The sequence below is a fragment of the Lathyrus oleraceus genome, chromosome 3 (genome assembly GCF_024323335.1).
Source record: "Lathyrus oleraceus cultivar Zhongwan6 chromosome 3, CAAS_Psat_ZW6_1.0, whole genome shotgun sequence".
Taxonomy (NCBI): domain Eukaryota; kingdom Viridiplantae; phylum Streptophyta; class Magnoliopsida; order Fabales; family Fabaceae; genus Lathyrus; species Lathyrus oleraceus.
In genome coordinates this window covers 77,671,893-77,684,544 of record NC_066581.1, presented here as the reverse complement: position 1 = coordinate 77,684,544, position 12,652 = coordinate 77,671,893, and the positions used below count along the sequence as shown (strand labels likewise).

Genomic DNA, 12,652 nt, shown 5'->3' with positions numbered 1-12,652 from the left:
ATATTTTTAGTTAAACGTTAAAACAATGTTAAGTTTGCTTGCCATATTTGAAGGGCCAATTTTTTACTTATTACTGATTTCTATAAAACAAATTAGAGTGTAAGTAACTTTTACATACTATGTTTAAAAATAAAATAAAATTTAGGATTAATAAGCGGATAAAACCGAACTATTTTAATCAATAAACGGATAAATCAAACCTAATAAAATCACATTAATATTTAGTCGAATTTGAATCTAACAATTGCATCTATAATTTAAGTCAGTTTAACATATTACACCCGAGTAGAATCAAACCTACCGATTATTGGCTAATATCCTCCTCCTACTCCTATGTGTCCTAGATGATTAGTGATGATGATTTAGTTTTCATATATAAATTCCACTATGCAAATTTACGACATGTCTTGTATGTGATTATTAACATAATTAAAAATTTTATATTTTGAAACACAAAACATAATCACAAAATAAAATCCACGGTATTAAATATTAATTTCCATTAATATTAATAAAATCTATATACAACTTTCCAACCAAGAAATAGGTGGACGTATATTCTTTTATTAACAAATTTCAAAGTATTGTTTTTTAGGAGATTAATTGTTATGCACTGTCAATGTAAAAAGTTTTACATTGTCAATGCATTACAATCACCCGCGTATATTATTTTATAAATATTTAAAATAAAAATCAAACATTTCAAATATATCAGTGGTTGTAATTAACTGACAGTCTATATCAATTAAATTTATTTTTCAGAAATAAAATATTTAATTTTTTTATCAATGATCAACATAAATTTCAATAATAAAATTTATAAAAAAAATAAAAAGTAAATCGTCAATAAATTGCATAGTTACTCTTTTTTAATCATACAATCAACCTTCTTAAAAATTATATTTATAAATCTAGAAGATATATCATTGCTATTTATAAAGAGATTATTAATTATTATACACTGTCAGTGAAAAAGTTTTATACTGTCGATTTATCACCATCATCCGTTCGTATTACTTTATAGATTTTAAAAATAAAAGTCAAACTTCTTTTAATATCCGACATCTATGATTAACTGACGATGTAAAATCCTTTTACACTGTCAGTATATTTCAATTAAACTCATTTATAAATCTTTGAACTCCGTAAAAGATGAACTACTTTAAGTATTACAAAAATCAAAAGTGACAAATATTAGCCAATGGCCTGAGCACTAATTTGCCTGACCTATATATTTATTATTATTTACACATATTATTAAATACATTACAATTAAATTTTTATGCATTTTAATATAAATATTTGTTTATTTCTTATCTCAACAATAATATTGTATTACAGTTAAGTTTTTACGCATTTTAATATGAGCTCGGGTACGAGAATTATTTTAACCATCGGGTTTGAAGAAGGATACTATAGTATCTTGCCTAGGGCCGGATATAAACATATGTTAATTGTCAGGGTCGATCCTGACTTTTTAGAGGCCCGTAGCAAATAATAAAAACAGACTCCTAATAAAAAATATAATTTTTAAAAAAAGAATAACTTTGTATTCGTCAAATAAAAAGATGTTATTACACTCACTTCTTTACCAAATTATTGTATTCTTCGGCGTCGACATTAGACATAATTATTTCCTCATACAACTCGAATACAACAAAAAACTTTTCACAAATCTAAATAAGTTGTACAAACACTATTAGAATCAACCTTGATATAAACTCTTTGACAAGTGAAAATTAACAAATTAAGATTATAATCTAGTTATGGTAGAAGTTTTAGATAAAAGAATATTCTTATATAAGCAAGAGCGTTGCAATGATCACATCTAAGAAAGTATAATAAAGAAGATTGAACCCACAACTTTTATCATCATGTTTAAAAATTAATTTACTACCGTTTGACCAATGACAAACTCATGTTTATTATATAAAGATTATTAAATATATATATATATATATATATATATATATATATATATATATATATATATATATATATATATATATATAATATATATATATATATATATATATATATATATATATATATATATATATATATATATATATATATATATATATATATATATATAGAAGACGCTTTCTCATATTTGACAATTTTATTTAAAACAACTTTAAAAATAATTTGTATCATAGTAAAATCCGCCGTCATCAATCTCACTAGTGGAAAAACTCCAATTAAATCCACACAAAAATATTTCTTTCCTATATGTAATGGAGATTCAATGATCAATCTAAATGTTATACAAATTCAATTTCATTTAACATGATCATTATAGGTTTATACATTTATACTATAAAATTAACTTATAATGCATCATCTATTTTTTCATTAATTATATGCATCAAATAAATATAGTTGATTAATAAGCCAACAAAATTCAACAATTTAATCAGCATCTATATTTCAGTACTTTTCACCTCTATTTACCCGGCTTTAACATATTACTTTATGACACGTGTTTATCATTTCCCATATTATCCTAGTACTAGTAGCTTCAAATTATTATTCAATGTATATTAATCGATAATTAATTTACCTAAAATATATCCAACGATATACCGATAATAATTTTAAAAAATAAAAATAAAATAAAAATAAAAATATCATTATCAATATTTAATACAAACATGAATCCATTTTTAAAAAAAAGTATCAATTGCTTTCGGTTTTCAAAAAGAGATTAATTGCATTATAATAATTTATAATTATTATTTTATGAAAGATTAAAATAAAAACTAAGTATTAGTTTAATGACATAAATGATAAATTATAACCTCTTTCACATTATCAGTTAATATAATTAAATTCTTTTAAAAGATATTTCATGATTTTTGTGCTTTAATCTTCCAACACATTATTCATAAATAAACTCATGTTTTTATTTTATAATTTTTAAAAATAAAATTAAAACTCCAAAACATACCAAAGTTAAGACATATCTCAAAATCAAAACTACACAAATTATTATTCTAATATAATCCTTTATTTTCAAAACACAATTAGAAAAAAAATCTAAATATATTACTTTCAGTATTTTGTTTATCTTTTTCCATAACAATTTAATATCTTATTCATACCTTTTTCAAAATAAAAATAAAAAACAAAGTGATAAATGTAAAAAGTGGGACAGTAAAAAAACAAAAAGAAAAAGTAAGTACACGCGCAAAGCAAAGCGCGTGAGTTGATGAAGAGTGATCATTTTCGACAAGGTACTTAGGATAGGAAGGGTTTGAAGTAGAAAGAGACATAAAAAACTAGAACATCCAAAGGGTAAAAAAATTGTTTCATTCTTTCTTTCTCTCTCAGTTTTTCTTCCCTTTTTATCAACTAGTCTTCAACTCTTTCTCTCTCTCACCATGGAAATAATTAAATTATTGTTTCTAACGAAAATAAAATTAATAATTATTTTTAATTAATTAAAAAAAAAACGCGGCTGCTGTATTTTCACCAAAAACAGAGACACGGTGAGAGAGCAAGAGAGAGAAAAAGAAAAAAGAACGACAGAGACAACAAACTCTGTTCTGTTGTTGATTCGATCCTAGCTACAATTTACAAACAATAACATTCAAACTTTCACAAAACCAAACACGTTCTGTTCTTTTGTTTTTCTTTTTCGATTCACGGAGTTTTTTTTTTTAAAATATTATTTTTTTTGGTTGAATTTGAGGTTGTGATTTGTATAGGATTGTCTAGATTATTGTTTTGATTGGAAATTATTGGTGGAATTTTGTTTGTGAAGAATGGATCCAAGGGGGAGTTGGATTTGGAAGAAGGGTTCTCATTGTGAAGGTTTAAGTTGGAGGGTTTGATTTTTTTTTTTTTTTGTGTTTTTTGTTTGGTGAATTTTGGTTTTAATGATTTCTGCTGGAGATAGGGATGAAATAAAGGGATTAGGGTTAGGGTTAGGGTTAGGGTTGGGTAGAAGGAGAGAGATGGTGGAGTCTGAGCTTGAAGAAGGTGAAGCTTATTCATATCAGAACCGTGAAGATTATGACGCCACTGTTGATCCTGATGTTGCCCTCTCTTACATTGTAAGGGTTTTTTTTTACTTACTTTTGTTGTTGTTTTATAGTTTTGAAATTGTGCTTGTTTTGGTTTTTTAGATCTAAGACTTTAATTTAACTAGTTTTAATGGTTGGTTGGTGTAATTTTGAGGATGTAATTGTATTTTTTTGTATTGATTGTTTCTATGTGGCTTTTGTGATTTCAACATGATGCATTGAGTAGTTGAAGTAATGTTTGATTGATATTTTGAATCTGATTATGGAAATGTTCTACTACTGATGTTGTTTTTACTTGTGAATTTCTCCTTACAGTTTTGGAATACTGTTTTCTCAGAGATTGACTTGTAAATGTAATTCGCTTGCGAAAGATAGGGAAATAGTTTTGTCGTTTTCCTTTATAATTACGAGATGGATTGAAATTCATTTCTAACCATTTCTGGTTCATAAAGCGAATATTTTGAGAGTTATTTGTGTTGACGAAATTGAGGAGCTTAATTAATTTGAAATTTAATGCCAACTTTGTGCTCGGATCGAAAGAATGAGTGTTGTGTTGTTCTGTCGTCGCGTTAGGGTTTTGATTCTCTTGACGTTGTTAAATCGATTTAGATTCTTCTTCATTCATTCCGGTTTGTTTTCTCTCAATGATTTGTGAATTTGGTCTTTACTCAAGGATGACAAAATTCAAGATGTCCTTGGACACTTTCAGAAAGATTTTGAAGGCGGGGTGTCCGCAGAGAATCTGGGTAAGTTTTAACCTAGAATCATGTTTCATCTCACATAGGTCGGCAAAATAAACGGTTTTTTGTTCTAACTGAGAAACAATTTTACAGGGGCGAAATTTGGTGGTTATGGATCGTTTTTGCCTACCTATCAGCGCTCTCCTGCTTGGACTCATCCAAGAACTCCACATAAAAATCATACTCAAAATTCGCCTAGATCTCCGAATAACTTCAATTCAGAGGTATAATCTGCGCGGCGATTTTTTTAAAATAAATTGATGAATGTATACGAGCTTTTATGACTAGCCCTTGTGTTATTTTTCATTTTTCGGTTTACTTGATATTAATTTATACGGTACTGTACTATACAGATTGGACAAGGGGATGCTGTACAATGTTCAGCTGGAGCTCAATTATCAAGACTTGGACCTGGTTCTGCTACTTCCTCGAGGCTGTCTGCAATAAAGGGACTCTCTTTAGATGATGGAACCAATCACGAAAAATGTCCGGCAATAACTAATGCCGAGGCATTAAATTCTAAGTACGATTCTCTAAACACGAAAGCCGGCAGCATATCAGACCAGAAACCACTGAAAGTTCGAATCAAAAATGCTGCTATATACAGTGGACTTGGTCTTGATGTGTCACCGTCTCCATCACCGGATGACAGCCCCTCAGAAAGTGAAGGAATTTCTCGTGGTCATCTAGACGATCCCTTTGAATTTCCTACCAGTATCATTAAGGTGAATTATCTGCCTGCAATTAGATTCTCTATTTTCTTCGTATTGAGCTTGATGAGATATTTTTTTTAAATCGTGGCTTGGAACAGATTATGACAACCCTCCCTAAGCTGTTGTCGCCCCTTCCTGATGATCTCATTGAATTAATTGAGAAGGAAATGCGTACTAGAGACAGCATCCCCGGTCTTGTTCATATTGATGACAAAGAAAGTTCCGGCATGTTACCAAATGAATCTAATGCTGTAAAAGGTGACAGAAAATTGTTCGGAGGGAAAAGAGTGAAGTCCCTACAGGGTTATGAGTCCTCGATGGAAGTCAAGGGTTTCAATAAGAAGAACACTCGTAATGATGTTGGAGGGTCGTCAAGGAAAGAACAAAATGCAGATGCATTGAATATGGAGGAACTGGTCTCAAAAACCATGAAAAATCCACTTTTGTCCAATTCATATCCTTTCTGCGATGATCCGGTAAAGGACGCAGATGGGCCATGTAATTCGTTGAAGGAAGCCAAGGGTGCGGTGAAGGAGAAAACTTTGTCGGACCAAGCACAAAAGGAACAGGTGGATCACGCATCTGCGGAAGTGAATGGTTTTTCTGAGAGGGCAAAAGGAGGTTCTGGAAGGAAAGTTGTGGGTGATAAGGTTTTGCTTGATGACACAATAAAAGCTGAATCTAATGTTTCCAAAGTTAGGACAACATCAAACACTGAATGTGTAGAACAACCTCCTAAGACGGTTAATCAGAGAGGTAGCCTGGGCGAACAAGACAGTACGGCATTGCCTTTCTTGACGGAACATCCTTATCCCGGGGGAAAGAAGAAGTCAAAGGGAATGCATGACACCATGGTTATAGAGAGGGAAAAAGAAAACCTGAAGGTTGGATCCTCTTTGATTCCCAAACCAAAAAGGAGTTCTGATGATAGTTATACATCAAAAAATGGAATTGAAGATGTCAAAGTCAAAGTACAAACATCAAAAAATGGAATTGAAGATGTCAAAGTACAAAAGAGTTCTGAAAAGGCTAGGGATGCTTATAGAGATTTCTTTGGAGAATTGGAAGAAGATGAAGACAAATTTGATTCACTGGAAACCCCTTATGAAGATAAACCGAAGGAATCTGAGGCAGCTGTGAGGAGTGTGGCTGAAACAAATCTTGGAGCAAAGGAGAGATCAGGTGGTAAGAAAATTGATAAGCCATTGGCAGCAGAAGTAAACGCTAAAACAGCCACAAATGGCTGGTGCACTGGAAGTGCGCCTAGTACTGTTGTGGGAAATGGAAATGGGGTTCCTGCGATGTTGCCTCCTGTTGAGATGGAAGATAATTGGGTACAGTGTGACAGGTGTCATAAATGGCGTCTTCTTCCTGCTGGCAAAAATCCTGAAAGCCTACCTGAAAAGTGGCTGTGTAGCATGCTTAATTGGCTGTAAGTTCTAATTCAGTGGTTAAACCTTATAAATATATTTGTTCATGTTTCATTTCATAAATAAAATACTAAAATCAACATTCTGCAGGCCTGACATGAATCGATGTAGTTTTAGTGAGGATGAAACCACTAAAGCCCTTTTTTCTCTATACCAAGGGCATTCTCTTGATGCTCAAAACAACCTGCAAAATGTCTCGGGAAGTATTCTGGTATCAGGAACTGGGGCAACTTTGCAGCATCCTGGTCAACGCCAGCTAAATAATGATATGCATGCTGCGCCTGGTGGGAAGAAAAAAGTTGTGAAAGAAATTTCAAATTCTTCAAATAAAGAAGGCGTTTCTCAATATTCTCATTCTATAAAGAAAAACCCTCAGTCATCAGTGAAAAGTCGGAGCTTAAATGACGTGAACAAATCTCCTGTTGTGAGTGAGGCTGATGCTCCAGGGGAGAAACACAAAAATAAGCCGAGGATGCCGGAGTACAATTCTGATAGAGGTTACTTGATCCACATATTCATTGTGTTTATCGATTCCGCGTCAACTAATATATGTAGGCACTCAGGGACCTGTTACATTTCTATAATGTCATCTTAGTTTCTGAAAATTTGTTACAGGTGATGTGAAGAATATGAAAAGCAGGAGGGATCCTGATGAAGATGGTTCGAGGCCATCCAAGAAAAGTAAGACTGACTTGGTTCAATCTGCTGATAAAGAGTGGATTCCAGAACAGAATGGAACCTCTAGGAAGGTCAATCATAGCTCAAACAACACTTTGCCAACTACTTCAGCTGGCAAAGATCGATCTAGACAGAGAGAACGCTCCTCTTCGAGTGACTCCAAATTCGGAAAGGACAGGCCGCCGGTTTCTGCTGAAAAGAGAAAAGACAAGGGTCGGGATTCCTTGGATGAGGGGTCCCTAGATTTGGGGAATTATGGTTCTAATGGTAGTGTAAAAAAGAGGAAATTGAAGGACTATCAGGATGCTCAAACTCGTAGCACAGGTAATCCTTTCCCACACGAGAGTAGAACTTCTGAGCAGGAGTTCAGTGACTCCAGGAAGGAAAAGAAAGCAAGAAATTCAAGATCTGAAGGCAAAGAATCAAGTGCTAGTAAAGGCAGTGGCAGGACTGACAAAAAAGTTGGTCATACAAAGAACCATAGTTCCAAGCAAAATCCTGGGAGCAATCATTCACATCGGAGCATGGATGGCATGGAAAGTTCGAAAAGGGACTCGGGGTCCGTACAGGTTTCTGTTGCGGCCACATCCAGCTCTTCTAAGGTCTCTGGCTCACATAAAACCAAAGCCAGCTTCCAGGAAATGAAGGGCTCCCCTGTGGAATCAGTTTCCTCCTCGCCTTTAAGAATTTTAAGTACAGATAAGTTTTCAAACAGAGAAGTTATGGGGAAAGATGTGCCTCGTGATATTGCTGCTGTGGATAGTCCGAAAAGATGCTTAGACGGGGAAGATGATGGTGCAAGTGATCGTTCGGAAACAGCTAGGAAGGAAAAATCTTTCTCCATGGCCCACAGGTCAGTTTTTCAGGGCAAGGGTGTTAATCACATATCAGATACTAAGCCTAAAGCGCAAACAACCAGCCATTATACCAATGGTAGTGCTGAAATTATGGCCCCGAATGGGACATATCCAGGTGCAGAGCAGATTAAGGATCAGGGCGAAGACAGGACTGGTGTTCATTATGCTAACGCTAGTGTGTCTCACGCAAGGAAAACTGGCATGGAATCAGATTTGGAGGAAAACAAGCAGGGCTGTAAGTCAGAGCCCCCTGAAGTAAAAGTCAAGAGCTCTAGTTCTCCTAGTCAACTGCCAGATCAGTCTCCTCTTTGTGAGACAAAGCGTAGGGATGGAAAAGTTAAGTTGCAGGATAAGTTCGGGCTCAAGCCTGACCAGAATGAGAATATTCATGCTAGCAAAAAAGACTTAACAGGAAAAAATGAAAGTAGGAAAAAAGAGAATCACGGAAAGAGGGAGCGTGATTCTCAAGAGGTTCGTGTTGAAGCCCTAAGCAAATGGGAACCATTACATGCACCCAGTAAGAATCAGTTGGCAGACTGTGATGCCGAAAGATCTTCAAAGAGGTCTCTTTTGGAAAGACCGGATCAAGAAGTGCTTGGAAAAGGGAAGTCTCAAGTTGAGATTTTGAGTCACTGCCCACGACCAGTCGCTGGTTCCCATAGAGTGAATGGAGATATGGAAGTTGATCCGTCCAAAGCTGATGATGCGTCAAAGCTGCAAAAAAAGCAATTAAAAAAGGCTGATCATCAAAATGGAACTCAGCAAATTGGTTCCAAAAACCATGCAGTTAATGGACACAGATCCAAGGAGCTCGATGCCCCTAGTCCACTTAGAAAGGATTCTTACACACATGCTGCTAACAATGCTGTTAGAGAAGCTAAAGATCTTAAGCACCTGGCTGATCGTCTCAAGGTTTTTGCACTGTCCTTTTAGGTCTTGATATTTTGTTTCTCTTCTTGGTGGTTGCTTTACTAACTCTGGATTTATCATACAGAATTCTGGATCCGCTCATGAGAGCACAAATCTGTACTTCCAGGCAGCCCTTAAGTTTCTTCATGGAGCCTCTCTATTAGAATCTGGTAACAATGATAATGCAAAACATAGTGAGATGATTCAATCAAAGCAGATGTACAGTAGCACAGCAAAATTGTGCGAGTAAGATAGTTTTTCTGTCACCTTGCGTTAACTTGTTTTAAGGATCATATTATCGTCTTTGTTTTCAATATCTCTCTCTAAAATATTCTTCCTTTTTGTTTTTACTTATATTTGGATGTAAATATCCTTTCATAACACCCTATTGATATTTTACATTTGGTAGGTTTTGTGCCCATGAATATGAGAAATCAAAAGACATGGCTTCAGCTGCTCTGGCCTACAAATGCACGGAGGTGGCATATATGAGGGTAATATATTCTTCGCACACTAGTGCAAGCAGAGATCGGTATGAGTTGCAGACTGCCCTGCAAATGACTCCTCTTGGTAAGAGACCATGTTGTGTTATTTTTACTGTTCATGATACAACGATTCTTTTCTGAATTCCTCTCTTTCCATTTGGTTTGGTCCTTCACCCTGGACATCCTATCAAACGATCTGTGTTTGTTAAATGAACATAATACTGATCCTAGCTTCAACATCTGTAAACTTTTATGACATTTTTGTCAAAGAATTATATAATGTCATGTGCATTATGACAAGAATTTCATAGAGCAGGATGATGGGAAAGAGACGGATAGAAACAGGATTAAGATAGGTTATATCTGGCTCATTTGTTTGTTATTATTAACGTGTCGAAAATAAAATTTTCTTATCATTGAGAGGACTGTTTCTCTTTCTCATGAGTGTTTCTGATCTTGAGATTATGGTGGCGCGATGAGAGGATATAGATAAAACTCTGATCATTTTTGTCTTGTTTTGGACCTTGTTTCATTTGTCAGGTGAATCTCCATCATCATCAGCCTCTGACGTTGACAATGTTAACAACTCTACAGCAGCTGACAAAGTTGCCCTATCCAAGAGTGTCAATTCACCTCATGTTGCTGGAAACCATGTTATTGCTGCACGAAGTCGTCCCAATTTTGTGAGGATACTTGGTTATGTAAGTACATAGTTCCTTATAGAAGAATGATATTAATAAAAACCATCCTGCTTGCATGTTGGGGAAAATTGTCGTATGAAACTTTGAGAAAACATGGATCTTGATTATGTGAATTCATTGATTGTCATGCAGATCGGGAGTGATTAGACCTTGTATGAAATATAGAATTGACTGATTTGACATATGTATAATTGCAGGCTCAGGATGTGAATTTTGCCATGGAAGCCTCAAGGAAATCACGGAATGCTTTTGCAGCTGCTGATGCAAGCATGGGTGTGGGTAAGAATGCCGATGGTATTTCTTCTATCAAGAAGGCTCTTGATTTTAGCTTTCAAGATGTGGAGGGGTTACTACGTCTGGTACGGCTTGCTGTGGAGGTCATTCATCGTTAAAAGGTCCAATTAGTCACGAAATGATTCTAGCCCATTAAGAACACTTGTTTCTTTCTTCGTCGTGTATAAAACCTTTAACGACAAAAGGATCTCGATTCAATTACGAAGGGCAGGGTTTATAGTGTTGGATCTTTAACCAGTCTGGCCAACTGATGAAGCTATATGCTTTGAAATCTTTGGCAAACGTGAGATCGTGTGGAGGCGTTCATAACTCAGCTTCTGTAAAGCAGATTCTGAGCAACTCTGATATGTGAAATGATGCTACATCAGGATTGTAAATTGAAGATATGATAGGTGGATATGGATATAGATTTAGAAGTTTCGGAAATTAGTTACCATCTTTTGTTCTTCTTATTCTGGAGCGGTCATTATTTTGTCGATTTGTAAATGTGTAGACGTTGTAACTTCTGGTTAGGTCGTTGTAATCTTGCCTCTACCAGTGGGATCCGCACTTTCTCCTCTTGGTGAGTCGAGGAGAGTAAGACTAAGGTGAGCATATGTAATGTAGATGGTTTATTTCCTTATCTTTCATTTCTCAATCACCATTTTTTTCCTGATTTGAATCTCGACTTGCGTGCAGGTCTTGTACAATTTTGGGATTAGTGGTAGAACTCTATTTTTCATTTTCTTGTGGATAAACAACAATCAGAAAACAATAAAAGAGGTTGTACATCAAAATTTGTTTTTAAAGTAGAAGGTGATTGCATTGCACCCTTTTTTTCCCGAAGGAGCGCGGTCATTGTGTAAATAAACTTAGTAGAATCAAGTGCCATATGCAGCTGACAGGTACATTTTCTATCATTTTTATTCTCTACATTTCTGTATGAACTCATAGTAGTTAATTGTGTGCAATATTGAAGTCATTGAGCTTTTGTGGTAGTTTTGATTCCAACCTCAAAAATTGTATTTGGTTGCAGGTTGTGCCACTGAGGAAAATTGAGCTGCAATTTAGCTGGCAAACTCTGTAACTGACCTTAATGGAGTATTTTACTTTCCATTGTCAATGGTGTTTAAAATATAAAGTACTATATCTTATCAACAGCTGCTTGTATTAATTGAACATTCAAATTCAATATTAATTTTTGACTCCTTTTGGCACTTTATTAAATGGTGTTTCCCTCTTTTGAGCATATCAAGTCAATTCTAAAAATATGATACTTAAATTGGAGACATTCATCGGTTAAGAGTAGTGATTAAAATAAAATTGTTTGGTTAAGAACACAAGGAGAATATGACTGGAGTTTTGTCAAGTGATTGGAATCAAGAGAAGCATCTTCATGGCATGGTGGCACAATACCAAACACATTCTTCTTTTCATTGGATAGAAGTATGTTTTAAGATTATTTTTTTCTCTATTGTTTGAGATTTGCATGTTTGAATATTTGAGTTTCATTAGAGAACAGGATGGAAAGTATAATTACTAAGGATGGAAAGTATAATTACTACCGTTGAATTTAGAAACAAGAAGCAAAGTAAGCATTGAAAAGCATGGGTAATAGTAAGGCGGTTGAGCCAGACAAACAACATATTTACAAGAATGGAAAATTCTTGGAGATAGAGGTATTGAGTGGCTCATCAAATTCTTCAATGAAATGATGAGAATTATGAGATCAACAAACATTCTAGATGAATAGAGAAGAAATACTTATTATGAAGTTATGAGAAAGAGCAATAGAACAAAGATTAAGAAAAGAGACTCAAGTCACCAGGAATCATTTT

General features: G+C 34.4%; 1 protein-coding gene across 1 annotated transcript; it reads left to right on the top strand.

Moving 5' to 3' along the window:
- Window positions 1–3,358: 3,358 nt before the first annotated feature.
- Window positions 3,359–12,041, top strand: LOC127132710 (cysteine-tryptophan domain-containing zinc finger protein 3). The gene is made up of 13 exons (XM_051061675.1): window positions 3,359–4,058; window positions 4,702–4,774; window positions 4,862–4,992; window positions 5,122–5,493; window positions 5,580–6,913; window positions 7,002–7,408; window positions 7,527–9,358; window positions 9,441–9,601; window positions 9,765–9,925; window positions 10,381–10,541; window positions 10,739–11,422; window positions 11,514–11,719; window positions 11,851–12,041. The coding sequence occupies exons 1-11, from the start codon at window positions 3,882–3,884 to the stop codon at window positions 10,931–10,933; spliced, it is 5,004 nt and encodes a 1,667-aa protein (XP_050917632.1). The 5' UTR covers window positions 3,359–3,881; the 3' UTR covers window positions 10,934–11,422; window positions 11,514–11,719; window positions 11,851–12,041.
- The last annotated feature ends 611 nt before the right edge of the window (window positions 12,042–12,652 follow it).